Raw genomic sequence first — 16,970 nt, forward strand, 5'->3', positions numbered from 1 at the left:
AAAAGGCATAATCACAATACACGTCACCCTCTCTTAATACACACCATAACCTCTTATTAAATGTGCACGAAGAAGCAATTTTCAAATGTCCACATTCAGATGGATAGTTCTGAGACTGAAAATGACCTGTACATAATTTTTGAATGCTACAGCACCTCACCTGAGAGGTGGTGAAAACTAGATACACATTAGAGGAATTTCAGAGCAGACAGACATGGGAGTCAAACACATGGGCTTAGAGTAAAGCACAACTTCGGATTGCAGTTCACCCTCATCACTCATATTCTCCATATGAACGTAGCATTTTTATAAGCCCTTTCAATTAACCCTCATCCTTTAAAGGGAGTTTAGAAAACCTCAGGTTTTAATGGTCTTATCCTTCTGTTTACACCAGGAGGACTGCAAAATTTAATCAAACTATCTCCAGCCTATTATTCACTCAAAAGGTTGCTGCCTCATCCAGTCAGAACAGGCCTCCCAGCCACCAAGCTGACGTTGACTCCATATGCCTCTTTTTCATAGAAGTGGAGTGCAGAAAATACAGCTGCATGATCTCTTGTGCAATGTAACATGCCTATCTTTCCGCAAAATTAATTATTAAATCAAAGGCTAATAAAGCAGCTTTTTTCTAAGTTGATTTTTTGCCTTCGATAAAAATCTTCACTTTTTTTTAGTGTCCTTTGATATTTCAGTAGCATTCAAAACATTCTCTTAAGAATCAATAATCACATTAACTCTCTGGTCACTGTAAACCAATTTTCTCTCACTTCTCTTCTGTTTTTTTTTGTTTTGTTTATTTGTTTGTTTTTTTTAAATAGAGGCAACTGGGGTTAAGTGACTTGCCCAGAGTCACACAGCTAATAAGTGTTATGTACCTGAGGCTGGTTTTGAACTCAGGTCCATCTGACTCCAGTGCCGGCGCTCTATCCACATCTCACTTCTCTTCTAAGTAAAAGCAGAACAACCTAGTCCATGAAGTTTTCCATGTTAATCCCAGAGCTTTAAATAATTTTTTCCTCTAACTTGATCTTAAAGCACTTTGTACTTTGATGTAATTTAACATGTCTTAACCTCGCCTATAAAACTGTTAACTATCCTAGAAGAAAAAAAAAGTATCTTATTTAACTCTGTGGCCCTACCAATAGAATAGCGTGCTCATTTATTCGCTGAATTAACAAGTGCCATCTTGGGGGCTTTAGGATATTGCCTTTAAACACCACTTTGTAACAACAGGAAGACTAGCCATTTTAAGTGTTTAGCTTTTTTGTTACTGTGCTGGTTAAGGGTACCAAATAATTGAGGAATTTTTAGACGCCATCAAAGTAAGCAGGTTTACATATTGGAAATCTGTAGTTTTTCTGTATAGTATCTTGGAAAAAAGACAACAGAGTCTATCTAGGACACAGGCATAGTGTGAGGCAACTAAAAATAAATAATGTAAAGTAGGGGTTAGGTCAGCAATTTTTCAGAAATGGTTTGCCAGTTACAACGAAATGACAGTGAGTGAGTTCTGACCCTAGAAAATAAAAACAGGATGGAACAGAAGCACTTCAGTAATCTCTTATAAAGGAGAAAGGCAGCAACAATGATACCTAGCTACCAAAAATCAGGCCAGATTGCTATTGTCTAAATAAAATTTTTTTAATACAGGCTATCTCTAGATTCTTATTTCTATTTCAATTATTTTTCCAATACCTGTCATTTCTCATGCAATTCTGAAAATATCGTACCAGGATCAAATTTTGGCAAAAGCTTTAGGGCAACTCTCCAGATTATTCTGATTTAGTAATCAAAGATAATTTCACATCTTTGTATTTTTTATGAGACCTCTTTTCAGTGGCACTGGCAATGTGATTAATAATCTAGTCATTTGATCAGTGATGAGTAAAGGAAATACTCTTTTTAAAAAAAAATTCATAATTAAGCAACAAATACAAACATGCACAATTAAAAGGTCCAAAGACAAGACATACACAGCTGCATTGTGATTTTGTCCCATTAGTTTTATTACACAAATTAGTAAAAACTCATATAATCAGAAAATTTCAACCTTTCCACCAAAGCTCCCACCCAGAGCAATCATTTTCAGTGTTACTATATACACATTCACAAAAACTGTGAATGAATTATGGTCAATGGAAGAAAGGAATACTGCCGAGAAATGAAGAAATGTTCAAGAGCTCTCCATATCTAAACTTGATATAATAAACCAATTAAGATCTGGCATTGCTCCTTAAGCTAAGTTTAAATGACAATAAAATGAAAATCCATAAAAACAGAAAAATGCCATGATTAAATAACTAATACTAGTAAGAGAAAAGGTAAGATATGATCAATTCACAACCAAGATGAAATGTAAAGGGTTTCATTCCTTCAAGACACCTAACCATAATTAAAACAGTCAACTCTTGATTATCCATACTATGGATTATTCCAAGATAGTTTTCCCTGGCATCAATAATGCTCCTGGTACCTATTTCACCAATTAGTGAGCATTCGTGAAATACGAACTAATTTTACCATCAGATTAAGCAAAATATAAAGCTTTAAATTTCACAACAGGATCATCTAATGCAGGCCAAACAACACAGAAATGATTTTTCAATTATACACTTCACTGTTTCCTCTAACTCTACCTCTAAATGAAAAATACTTTTGCTACTTACCTATTAAAAAGCAAAACAGTGAGATGAAGCATAACCTCATTGCTGTTTGACACAGATGGTTTCATTGTTTGAATGTATCTAAGGGCTAGTCTATGTTCACCTTGGCACATGAAGGCCTGAATAATCTTCGTATGTTGCCATGTCATAGACTTTAGTGTAGCTGGATGAAATAAGAGATCCAAAGCACTCTGTAAAAAGGAAACGGAAAAGTTCTTATTAATTTAAAATATTCAAGATTATCAAGGGAAGGTATCTCAAAACAAACACTATGGCAATATTAAAAGTAATGCAAGTAGTTAATCTTAAATCTTCTAAGAAAAAAGGGCTACTAAATCACAATGGGAAATATAAATTGTTTGCATTCCCCTCCCAAATTAGCTTACTGTCCATATTAGCTCAGTTGTGATAATTTCAGCTTAAATAAGTCTTTAACATTTGTTAAATACACGGTTCGAAGAATCCATCCTGTCCTTTATCGAGAAAGTTAACAATTCCACTCTCACATGCTAAATAAGCACTACAATTTTTAAATTCTTATTTTATCTAATTCTTAGTCAAATGACAACTGGGGGAGGAGGCGGGGCAGGAGTACCTTCTAAAAGGTATTTTAAAAATCTAAATAAAGCAATAAACCTGTAGTCATTTATGTGTGCATGCACGTGCTTGAGGGACTGGTTTTCTGAGCCACAGCCTCAAGACAAAAGTCTAAACTCAACAAAAAGCTACAGGAGAATGTTACATTAATTTTTTATTATGCTGAATATGACATTTTCACGATTTAAATACATTGAAAACCTAGTGAATTTCCACCTATCCCTACATCAGTGATTATCAAGCAATAAAAGCAGTTTATCTCATTGTAATCTGTTTAGTGATTTATCTAATTTTCCAGAAATTTAATTTCAGGTAACCTAAATGAAAATGATATACCTACCTCATAGTCATTATGATCTATAAGCCAAAAACCTTGAATAAGTTTAACCAGACCCCAAGGGACTGCAAAGGCAGTTGGAAAAGATTCAATTGTAGCATCTGTTTTATTTGGAACAGAATATATGATATCAAGCAGCAAATAAATGGTCTTGAAATCCTGATTAAGGCTGAAAACATAAAAATAGAAATTTCCTACATGTTCTTAGTGTAGCTATTAGCACAAAGCAGTACCACATAGGCTTGGAAAGGTACTACTTTTTAAGGAAGTATTTTTATTGTTTCAGAAACCCATCATAGATGGATCTAAAGTTAATTACTGATCTTCTTTATAGCAGGAGTATGTACGAGTATTAATGCTTTAATGTCTTGTCTCTACTCTTTCCCAGATGTATGGAGTAGTAAAATAGAGGAGCTAAAGTAAAGCATAATTTAGAGTCTTCCTGATGTTAACTGGCCTAAAATGTAACAGAGAAATACGTATATATCAAATTCTGTTTGTCTAGTCAGGCAATGCTAACTAAATCTGAAGACTTTCCTTTCTAGGAAAAGTACCTTTCTTACCAGTACACAAATAAGTTCTTGAAGTCACTGTGTAAGCTTACAATTTCCTGTTCAAAAATGTGTTACTTCATGTTGGTGATCTATAATATTAAATAACTTTTAAAAGGATACAATAGCATGTTTATTTGCTTCATCAACATTTTCCAGTAGGTATACATCAAGAAGTGCCTATAAAATAAAGGGGAAAAAAGTTTTAGTGTTATCTCTCCCAACCACAAATGCTTTCTCTTTTTTGTCCCAGTCCAATGTCTAGGCACAGGAAATTTATTCCTGTATCACAGGCACTGTTCTGTTAAGCACTAAAAAAATACTGCAAAACCTACATGTAGGCTAGCAGGAGGATATTTTCCAGTGCCTCCTTCATCTCGTTGCCACAACTTCTCAATTCGATCCCCTAACTGGGAAAGCATTCCATCAATCATCAAACAGTCAGAATTCCACTTCCCTCTGAAACGAGGACAACATAAAAAGACTGTTAGTTATCATAGTCTTCAATCAAATTATTAACACTCAGATACACAGTTATTAACTATACTGAAACCTGTCAAAATGTTTCAGGGACACATATTCTAGATATAGGCTCCAGAACTTCTCCAGCTCTGTAAACAGCAATTAAAGGTGTAGGGGCCTTATGGTGAATACGGTCATGTCAAGTAATGCCTAAAGCCAGGTGTCCTTATTCTTATAAATTTGAATCAGTTCCCTATATATCACAGAATTAAGACTTTATTAGAGAAATCTGCTGCAAAGTTTTTCTGCCCATTTGCCTGCTTCTGTAGTACCATTAATTTTATGTAATCAAACTACCTAATGTATCTTCTGAGATCTTCCCTATACCTTTTTTGGTCAGGAATTCTTCTATCCATATATGTGAATTTATTTTATATATACATACACACACATATATGTATGTATGTATGTATATAAAAAATGTAATTTATTCCTAGCTCGCTCCTCTAACTTATCAAGTTACTCTTTGTAAGTCATATATCCATTTGGAGCTTTTGCTGATAAACAAGAGATGTTGGTCAATATCTAGTTTCTGCCAAACTGCTTTTTAATTTTCCTAGGAATTTTTGTTGAATACTGAGTCTTCCCCCAGCAACTGTGGTTTTTGAGTTTACCTAAAGTTTATTGAACAATATGCAAGTGAGTTCATTTGCTTCTGTATATTGTGCACCTAATCTATTCCACTAATTTACCTCTTTATTTCTTAACTAACAACAAATTATTTTGATGATTACCACTTTGTAGTACAGTTTTGAGATTTGACATTGGTGCCCCTTCCTACTTGAAAATTTTTCTTCAGATTTAATCCATGAAATGTTTCCCAGGCCCTGTGCTAAGTGCCGGGGACACAAAAAGAGGCAAAAGACAGTCCTTGCCGTTATGGAGCTTATAATCTAATGATAGAGTCAGATGAATTTCATTATTATTTGTTCTAGCTCTCTAAAATAATCACTCAGTAGTCTGATTACGAGGGCACTGAACAAGTAAATTAAAATTTTGTAGTTGTAATTCATATTGTTCCTATATGTCTTCACAGGTAAACTCTCAAGTATCTTACACATTCTAAAGTTTTTCTAAATCTCTTCCTGCTGGGTTTTATTGCTAATATAGAGAAATGCTCATGATTTATTTGGGTCTATCTTCTATCCTATAATTTTGCTGAAGTTATTGTTTTAACCACTTTTTAAACTGACTCCAGTATTCTTTAAGCAAACTATCATATCATCTACAAAAAGATAATTTTGTCTTCTTTTGGCCTACTATTATTTCCTCAATTTCTTTTTCTTGGCTTATCTCTGTAGCTATCAAACAATAATGATGATAACTGTGTTTCATCCAATTTCATCAGAAATTCCCCATACAGGTAATGATAACTCTTAGTTTTAGAAAGATTCACTTATCATGTTAAGAAAAAATCCATCTATTCCCATGCTTTCTGGTTGTCTTTTTTAAAAAAAAATATGAATGCATGTTATTTTCTCAAAAGACTCTGCTACATCTACTGGTAAAAATCACATGATTTTTTTTTTTGTTATTTATGTGCTCTTATTATGTTGACAGTTTTCCTATTATTGAAGCAAACCTGCATTCCTGGTGTAAACTGAAGATAAACATGGTCAACTTTGCTAATATTTTATTTAAAATTTTGGCATGGATATTAATTAGAGATATTGGTCTATAGTTGTTTTTTTTTCTGTATTTAATTCTAGGCATCAAGACCATGATTGTATCACAGAAAGAATGCGGTAGGACCTCTTCTATTTTTTTCAATTTATCTACTATTGGAATTAACTTTCTTTTATGGTTTGACATATAAAATGTTTGCAAATCCATTTGGTCTTTTTTTGTTTGTTTGTTTGGGAGCTCATTTGTGGCAGAAGGAAACACTGGGTAAAATTCCATTACTACCTTTTTAAGTTTAATAGATGATCTTGTTAATCTTAAAAGAAGTGGTTCTAAAAGGTACTTCATTTTTAAGTACTAGTAGTTAAAATCTTCTGTAGATGTTTCTATCCTTTATTTCCATCTTTTTTGACATGGTAGCTACTGAAATATGCTAAAAAAGACTTCCATTTAAAATTATGCCTCTCATAAACAACCACCAGAAATCACCCATCACAGTAATTGAAAAATTCCTCTGGTCTTTATGGAATGAAGTGTTAGATATAGTCTCATTACAAAAAAGGAAATTTAGTCATATGATAGGACATTAAAAACATATCTGTATAGTGGAGAGAGGATTGGGCTATGATTCAGAAGGCCTGAATCTTCCACTCTTGGTCATTATCAATCAACAAGTATATGTTCAGCAAATACTACAGGCCAGGTACAAGGGAGATACAAGTACAATAAATAAAATAATCCCTACTCAAAATGAGCTTACATTATAATGAGGTAAATAAGAAATACTTAACAGGGACACATACCCACACCCACCCACCTCCCCATCCTGCCACAAATACAAGAAGTTTGGTAGGGAAAGGACTGGAGATTGAAAAGATGGGACAGCAGGAACTACCATTGGGGAGGATTAGGAAAGGCTGAACACTAGTTAGATGTGTAACCCTGAGCAAATTGTTTACCATCTGTCTCAATTTTCTCACATGCAAAATGAAAAAGGGGTAGGATAAAATAATTTAATATCTCTTCTAACTCTATAACCTATTAACATTGGTGACAAAATTAAAATCCTTTCCCAGAAACAAGCTTTAATATTTAATAACATATTGAATCATTATATGAGCTATCAGTGGTGATTGAATTTTAGCAATAATTTTTGAAAAATTTTCCTGAATGAAACGTACCTTGCCAGACGCTGAAGCTTCTGTCGACGACTTGTGTAGTAGCTCTGAATTTCAGGGTAGTTGTACCATAATCTTGACAACTGCATAGGATCATCTAGATTTTTTTTTAAAAGTAATTTTTTAAAAAGGTAGTATTTCTACAAAATCCAAACTATAGGTATTCTACTTAAGAACAATAGTCAACATATATAGCAATAGAAGCACTTAGCAATGTAACTGCAATTTAACAAGCCTTTCAAATAGGGAGTGAGAGTGGGAGGATTAGTCAGTACAAATGGAAAACTTGTCAATGGTACTTGGAAAACCTGTTAAGAAAATGTTATCTTTACACTAGTGCATGTCCAGAAGAGAGTATTTTTGTTTTACATTCAGTATAAAATTCAACTACTCTGATTCATAAACCATAAAAGCATTCAATCCCACATATACAGATTTCATCACCTAATGCAACCCCTCATTTCTGTAGATTAAAAAACTGAGTTGAAGGAAGGTTCACCCAATATCACCCAGCTAGTATGTGACAGAAAGAGAATTTACATACTTGCCAATACTAATGATCCCACACAGGAACTCTTAATGCAGAGATATAAAGACTAAAAAATCATTTAAAAAGGCCTATATTATTTTCTATGACTTGTCATAATAATGATAATGACAATCCACACCAGGCTTGTGAGGTAGGCAGTGCATTTTTTTTTATCATCTAACAAATAAAGAAACAGACTCAAATAAGTTAAGTGACTTGTCTAGACTCACACACCAAGTAATTATCGAAGCCAAGATCAGAACCCAAAACTGAACTTCATTCCAAGGTTCTTTTCATTACCCTGTATTAATGCTAAAAGATAGTTCACTTGGTATCAATTTTCAAATCCACTTTCTCTCTGTAAGAGCATATTATTTAAATAAATAGTTTTAAGTTAACATATTATATGTTGAATTATCTTAAGTGTACATAAGCTTATTAACATAATAATTACTGAATAACTGTATAAAAAAAATCTTACCTAAACCCTCTGGTAAAAGACCAGAACGTGAAAACCAGAGAACCACTTGTGCATACTGAGAGATAAGATTACTAACCATCTGCTTATTGGTTAAATCCACCAGACCTGTAAAGACAGGGTCATCAAAAAATACTTATTTAGTGGTTAATGTGGCTGATCATACTAAAATTCTCAAACACTCAACCTAAATGATTATATGCTTTTGAAAACAACAACAACAAAACAAGGTATTTCGGCATGCGTTTTACCTAACATGTGATGAGGATAAACTATGTTGAAAATATCCTAGATGAGTGCAGCCAGTCATGGACAAAAACTTTAATAAATCTAGGATATGGAATACTGCTTAAATCCCACAGAATGAAACTCTTCTAAACAGATGATAGTGCTAGGAGAAAGGATGAATATGATGCATACAGAGAAGTATAGAAAGACACGACCAGATGAGAAGTGAGTAAGCAGAGTCAAGGGTCAAACAACATACCCAAAAACTACAACAATGAAAACGGAAAAATGACCATCTCAAAAAAATCAAAAGCTAATGTTGTAGAAACACAAGAAATAAGAATAGCTCTAAAGAAGAGATGAGAAGAACCCTCCTCCCACTAATTTTGCAGAGAGACAATTTTACATGGGTGGAACATTATATATATTCTCAGACTTCTTTCAATGAGTTGTTCATTTTGCTGAACTTCTCTTCCTGTTTTTCTTAAAATGTATTTGCTTTCATTCTGGAGAGTAATTTGAAACTATGCCCATAAGGCTTATAAAACTAATCAAGCAACACCACTGCTAGGTCTCTATCCCAAAGAGATTTTTTAAAAACTAGAGGGGGAAAGGGACAGCTAGGTGGCGCAGTGGATACAGCACGGCCCTGAAGTCAGGAGGACCTGAGTTCAAATCCAGCCTCAGAACAAACACTTGACACTTACTAGCTGTGTGACCCTGGGTACTTAACCCCAATTGCCTAAAAAAACAAAAGTGGGGAGGACCTATTTGCCCAAGGGTAATTACAGTGGCTCTTTCTGTGGTAGCTAAGAATTTGAAATTGAGGGGATGCCCATCAATTGATAAATGGCTGAACAAGTTGTGGTATATGGTAATAATGGAATACTATTGTGCTATAAGAAATGATGAGCAGAATGATTTCAGAAAAACCTGGATTTATGTGAACTGATGCAGAGTGAAGTGAACTGAAGAATACTGTATGATAAAGAAATGTGAACGACTTAGCTATTCTCAGCAATAAATGATTCAAGACAATCCCAAAGGACTCAATGAAAAATGTTATCCACTTCCAGAGAAAGAACTGCTGGAGTCTGAATACAGACTGAAGCATACTATTTTTTTCTCTCTCTTTTTTTGCTTAGTTTTCTTTCCCAAAATGACTAATATGGAAATATGTCTTACATGATGGCACAGGTATAACCCATATCAGGTTGATAACCATTTCAGAGAAGGGGAAAGGAAGGGAAGGATAGAATTTGGAACTCAAAATTAAAAAAACAAAACAAAACATTCTTATACATGTAATTGGGGGAAAAAAGAAATTATTTTTGAAAATGTATTTGTTGTTAGGAAGAATGACTATGGGAGGAGAGTAGAGGAATACTGGGATAATAAAGGATACTAATAAAAATGTATTGAAAATAGCCAGGGTGAGGAGGCTGGAGTGGGAGGTTTGAAGCACAAGTAGACATTTAGGACAGGTGGGAATTCAATTTCCTTCACTACCTTCTTAGAAGATGCAACCCATCCTAGAAAACGGTTTTGTTAAAAAAAAATGTCTGTTTGTAGCCTTCTGCTATTTGAAATTATTCCCCTCCCCACCTCTGCCCCCAGTATATATTAGAAACAAAGATAACAGCTTGAGACTATGCCCACACATTCATAAAATGAAAGAGGCCTTAAGGATATACAAGCTTCTGTCATATTCTACAAAACTTATCAAGTCAGGAGTTTTCTGATGTCACTTTCCCCTTGAAAAATTCCATCATAATACTCCAACAGAAATCAATATAATAAAACTCTTATAGGTTGCCTTCAACTGAGGCTATCTAAAGTCACCAATCTTTTTATCTTCATTTAAACCATTGGTTATCCAAGATATGCTTGCAATCAAATGTATATGGAGAGTCAATTAACCTATAACATGCTGATTCCCCATAACCAAGAATAATATGATCTTTTCCAAGGATCACGATTTTGCAGTCAAAAAACTTTCCAGAAGAAAAAAAATAACGAACAAACCTCTCTCAGTGAGTTCTTGAGCCTCTGATAAAAAGCAGTTTAAGACTGTGCTAAGGTTGCTAAGAAGCAACTGACACTGCTGAAGAGACTGGATAATTTGTGGATCAATGAAATGACAAGAACCATCAAATAATGAAGCACCTGTTGAGGGTAATATAATACAATTGGCTTAAACACAATAAATTAGTAGAGTTAGCAAATTTAAGTATCACAAAGTCAATGACATCAATTTTGATGAATGAAAAAAAAAATCACAGTTGTAAAATATATGACCAAGATCTTATATCCAGGGCTATTATAGGATCATAGATGAAAAGCTGGATGAGATCTCTGAGGTCATTTGGTTCACCTCTTCATTTTACAGATGAAGAAACCCAGGCCAAGAGGAGTTTAGGTGATTTGTCCAGGCTCATACAGCTAGGGAGCACCTGAAACATAGGTCTTCCTGGCTACAGGTCAGGCAATCCAGGTCCACCACTCTGCTGCTATAAAATAGCTATCTCTTTTTGATGACATCACTATTTTAATTCCTTTCTCTGAAGCCATCAATATTTCTGTAACAGGACAGTGTTCTCAAAGTATTATGGCCAAATCTGCTTTACATAGGGATGGAAAAGAACAGAATGGGTAGCTTAAAATTTACAAATTAGCTTAGAATTCACAAACTGATTCTACATCCAGGTGATAACCTATTTTTCTAGGCACCTAGCTCTTTCCTGACCTCATCTGAAGGAACCGAGGCATTACCCTGGCTGTACCCATAAATGGTTGCAATGAATTAGATTCTATTTAGGGCATACTGAGTCCTTGGTCATGTGAGTCTGTCAGAGAGAAGGAAGACCAGTGCAGAGAGCTCTTTTCCTAGAGAAGTTCATCAAGTTTGGGAATTCAAATCAGTGTGTAAGAATCTAAAACTAAAGGTCATTCTAAGAAATGGTGTTTTTGTTGTAACAAATATAGATGCTTCTCAATTTATCAAATTTTATTATCATCATAAAATAACCTAGTTTTACTTATTAGTATCTACTCAATACCATTCTAAGTCATAGATTAATTAAACAATTTTCCAAAAACATGGAACATTCACTTAACGGTTAATGTACAACAGGCGTTAGATAATTTTAAAAAGTTACTACTCAGTATAGCACTTTTATTTTACAAGCTGCATTCCTCATCAAAACAAAAAGAAACACCCAATAAAGTGTGAAGGGGATAACTGAATATTGTCTTCATTTTCAAACTGAGAAATCTGTGGAAAAAATATGTACTAAGTGACTTGCCCAAAGTTACAGAGCCAGTAAATATCAGTACCCAGATTCTAACGGAGGTGTTTGCAATTCAAGTCCCGTTCACTACACTGTTGTATCATACTGCTGTTAAGTTACAGAGACAGAGTAACAGGAACACAGCTTCTGTATAAAGAATGCCAATTACTTCTGTGGCAATATAATTTAAATAGTTTCAATATAAGTCATGGTTTCTAAAATGTATCTTGGTGACTATATTTTCAGTAACTATAGAGAACAGAATTCATTTAACTAAGTTTTAACTTTAACTATTTACCCTATTTTTATAGATAAAAGGTGATCTTTGATATCCAGCTTTTAGAGAGAACATAGAAGAGGCAATCCCACTTCAGATTGCTGAAGGAAATGCCTTTGGGAAGACATGAGTGGTGCTGGCAGTCTCCATCATGTCCCTGTTCCGTATTCTAGAGATTATAGGCAGTTTCCCCTCAGGAGAGATCAAGGGCATTGGTTGAGCCAAGTTATCTTGCTCCCAATTGGAGAGACCCATCGTGCTATATTATCTGGTACATATTCTCGTGTGTGTGTGTGTGTGTGTGTGTGTGTGTGTGTGTGTATGTGTATCCTCTCTGATCCCTGCTTTACAACAATTACTAAATGCATTTTCTTTGCTAAAAAAAAAAAAAAAGATAAAAGGTGATCAAAATAGCAGTTCGTAATTTAACATTTCCCATGGAGCATAATTAGATACCTCTTAGGTCCCTTTTAGTTATCAATCTATGATCCTCTATCTTTCTACCCTCTATTTAGGCATTTTTGAGAAATATAAACACAATGAGGTGGGTATATAATGGGGTGTCATATAATTTCTAAACACTTCAGACTCGATCCACTAACCTGAAAGAATATTTTAAAAGTTATCAGAAGCAAGCAAGAAAGAAGAATGTATTACGTATCTATTCTGCAATGGACTGTCTAGGCAACAGGATTATAAATAAAGACAACAAAAATAGTTCCTGTCCTCTCAAGGAGCTTAATTTTACTAGCAAAATAAAACTTGACTTTATTTTAAAAGGTAAATGTGACACAAAAGAACTTTTTTTCTCTGATAGTTTTTTTTTCCAAATTACAAGACATATCAGACTGTAGTGTAATGAATTCTTAGGACCTAGTATTTTCAAATCAGAATCTAAATTCTGCCCCAATTCCAGTCTAAGAATACTTAGAATACTTACATATTCGATCAAATTCTTCTTTTGTAAAAACTACTTTATTCCACGTCCATTCAAGAACAAAGCGCAAATTAGCAGCAGAACTTGGTTGTTCTTGTTAAAAAAAAAAAGGGGGGGCATGGGGGGAGGGAAAATGACACAACATTAATGTATTCCTTTTAAAATATAAAAAGAACATTAATTTCAAAAGTGAAAAGCTTTACCTTCTGTTGTCCATCTTTTGATGCATCCAGTTAGGAGTCCTAAGGAGCTGGTGTGAACAGCTGCTGACAATATAGCTTCTAACTGTTCTTCCTAAACAATGTTAAAAAACAAACAAAACAAACCAACCAAACAAACAAAAACTCAGGATGCTGAAATCATTGAGAAAGGTAAAAATGCATAGTTTGTAATACAACAATTTTGGGTAAGTTGTCTATCAATGTAAAAGTGCTTAAAACCTGAATGAAGTCAATCAAGAGTCTTTACTAAATAATGACAACGGATATCCTCAAAGGAAGGCCCAATTCCCAGCAGGATTTACAGATTTCTAGATTTCTTCCCACCTCAAACCACTTGTCCTTTAAAGTCCCAGAATAAATTAGTGAAGCAAGTTTGTTTTCTTTCAAGTCCTGTCCCTCGTACCTTTATAAAGTAAGTTGGAAGATCCAAAAAAGCCTTAGAAATTATCTTCTGTTCCTCCAGAACAGATCCAATGAACCCAAAGACAACTACTAGAATATTGAGTATTTAGGGTATTTATTAATCTATGACTAGAAGCAGCCAGAAGTTTCTTAAAAACAAAAGAAGGTACCATTTTATATCTGCCACAAATAAATCAAAGTAAAACAATACTCATTCATTAACCTTGCTTTTATTCAAAGCTACTCTCATCTCCTGAGATGTTTCCATCTTAATTCTTCAGCCACTATCTATCTCTCTTGCTATTATTGTTTTCCATGAAATGTCTTTTCTAAAAGGTCAACTGTAAGATGAACACAAACACGGTTGCAGAATTAACTAAACATTAGAATACCTTTTTTTTTGTTTTGTTTTTTTAGCGAGGCAACTGGGGTTTTACGTGACTTGCCCAGAGTCACACAGCTAGTGAGTGTTATGTGTCTGAGGCCAGATTTGAACTCAGGTCCTCCTGACTTCAGGGCTGGTGCTCTATTCACTGCCCCACCTAGCTGCCCCTAGAATACCTTTTAAATACCAATCCTTCTGTGGAGAATGAACTGAGCTAAAATGACTATAAAGACTATAATAGCAAGAAAGAACAAAGGGAGTCAACTAGGATAAAAGAATCTTCTGACTGGGGGAAAAAAAGCTTTTATCACATGCCTCTGATAAGGTACAAAAAAAAAAATCAGAGAATTCAATAGCCTTGAAGAAGGCTCTTCTCCAAAAAACCAAGCGGGCTACCTGATTCAGGAAGACAGGATGCCCAGATCACCAATATCTATTCCACCAAAATCTTAAAATTCATACCAGACAGAATAATCCATTAGGAAATCTAATTAAAAAAACAACAACAACACACTAAAAGACATCTTCCACACCAGAACTGTGCAGTAAGTCAGGCAGATATCCACTGGCAATACGAAAAGGGCCCCTCAACCAAAGCAAAGGTTTTGTATCCAGAGACAGCAGGAGCAGAGGGGCTCCTTCTGAGAAAGAAACAGGGTGGTTAGAAAGCCCCAGGCCATAGCAGCAGGCAGAGGAAAAACTGGAGGGCCAGTGAAACAGAAATGAAAAGAAAGAAAAGAGAAGGAATTTCAGATGTAAGCATGGACAAGCAGAATAGTTCTGATAACGTCAAAGCTAAGCATACCTTTTTTTTAAAGTAAGCAACATTCCTTGAGGACAGGAATTATTTCATTTTTGTCTTTATATGCCCAGTGCCTAACAAATTCCTGGCTTAAATGATTTTATATAACTGGGGGATGAAGGCAGGAAGGGAAATCTATGATATAATAAGGTATAGGAAGATGCCGGTGAAAAAACTCCCTCTACGAAATGCAAATCAAACAACTAAGGTACCACATCACATCTATCAAGATTAGCTAACATGACAAAACAGGAAAATGATAAATGCTGGGGAAGATGTAGGAAAACCGAAACAGCATTGCTGGTGGCGTTGTGAACTGATCTAACCATTCTAGAGAGCAATCTGGAACTATGCACAAAGGGCTATAAAATTGTACATACCCTTTGACTTAGCAATACCACTTCTAGGTCTGTATCCCAAGGAGATCATGAAAATAGAAAAAGGACCCACATGTACAAAAATATTCATAGCAGCTCTTTCTGTGGTGGCAAAGAATTGGAAATTGAGGGGTTGTCCATCAACCGGGGAATGGCTGAACAGGTTGTGGTATATGAATGTAATGGAATATTATTGTGCTATAAGATGATGAACAGGCAGTCTTCACTGATGCTGAGTGAAGTTGGCAGAAGCAAGAGAACATTGTACACAGTAACAGCAACACTGGGTGATGACTGACTTTGATAGACGTAGCTCTTCTCAGCAATGCAAGGATCTAATACAACTCCAAAAGACTCATGATGGAAAATCCTATCCACATCCAGAAAGAATGGAATCTGAATGCAGATGGAAGCATACCATTTGCTCTCCTTTTCTTTTATTGTTTTGTTTTTTCTTTCTCATGGTTCCTATTGGTTCTAATTCTTCTTTACATCATGACTAATGTGAAAATACACTTAATATGACTGTATACGTAGAGCCTATATCAAATTGCCTGCCAACGAAGTCGGGGAGGGAAGGGAGGAAGAAAAAAAACGAAAACTCAAGATCTTATAGAAGTGAATGCTGAAAACTAAAAATAAATAAACAAATGAATGAATGAATAAATAAGAGAGATAAGAAAAGAAACAAACAAACAAAACCAAAAGAAACAAACAAAAACCTTCCTCTACCAGTACAAGCTGGCAACTGTTTTGCAACTTTCAGCTGCCTGGGCCACTAAGTGTTTAAACAACCTGCCAGTCAGTATGGGTCAGAACTGGGACTTGAAACCAGTTCTTTCTGACTTAGAGGCAAGCTCTCTTTGCACTAAACTCCTGCCTCTCTCCTAGAACATTTTCCTACATTCTTCTGCTACTTATCACATTTGACTTCTCTATAAAAACTGTTATATTATCTGCAATAATAATGATTTATACTGAATTTGTAACATTTTTGTAACATTTTTATAGTTACCCTGTATTCTATCCACTAAGTCACAAATATATGGATAATTCAAACCAAAACGTACTTTTTCCAAGAATTATTTCAGAAATAGCAAGTCAGACCTTTTACAACATGCAAAGTAATCACTGTTAGAAGCAAAAAAGAAAAAGGAAAAAGACTAAATACAGACATTTTAATAGCCTCACCTGACTTAAGCTAGAAGGCTGCACATCAATAAGTCTTGGAGAAAGGAGGCCAGCCACAAGACATCTATTATAACCATCAGGAATGGCTTCATTCAAAGAAGGTCCTGATTTCTTTAAAAAGGTCAAGGTCTAAAAAATGAATTTTAACAGGTTCTCAGCAATCATTCACATTAAGAAATTAGTCAACAATCATTTTAAATAATCCAGTTTACAGTAAATTAACCACTATAACAACTACTCAAGTAGTTATTATTTTACTTATCATTTTGAATACAATTCTCCAAATGATCTCTGTTCTCACTGATGAGAGAATTCAATGCCAACCTATTCATGCCTTTTATCATCTGTGAGGCACTCATTCATTTATTTCAAATAAATTCAT

At 34.6% G+C, this 16,970-nt stretch overlaps 1 protein-coding gene across 1 annotated transcript in view; it reads right to left on the bottom strand.

The window, feature by feature from the left end:
* Positions 1-16,970, bottom strand: part of AHCTF1 (AT-hook containing transcription factor 1) — a 118,765-nt gene that overhangs the window by 47,472 nt on the left and 54,323 nt on the right. Inside the window, 10 exon segments of the mRNA XM_020982117.2 lie at positions 2,667-2,854; positions 3,601-3,747; positions 4,272-4,328; positions 4,484-4,607; positions 7,475-7,568; positions 8,482-8,586; positions 10,732-10,872; positions 13,214-13,303; positions 13,414-13,504; positions 16,589-16,717. Coding sequence (XP_020837776.1) covers positions 2,667-2,854; positions 3,601-3,747; positions 4,272-4,328; positions 4,484-4,607; positions 7,475-7,568; positions 8,482-8,586; positions 10,732-10,872; positions 13,214-13,303; positions 13,414-13,504; positions 16,589-16,717 — 1,166 coding nt within the window.

This window comes from Phascolarctos cinereus, unplaced genomic scaffold, assembly GCF_003287225.1.
Source record: "Phascolarctos cinereus isolate Bilbo 61053 unplaced genomic scaffold, phaCin_HiC Scaffold_5;HRSCAF=322, whole genome shotgun sequence".
Lineage (NCBI taxonomy): Eukaryota > Metazoa > Chordata > Mammalia > Diprotodontia > Phascolarctidae > Phascolarctos > Phascolarctos cinereus.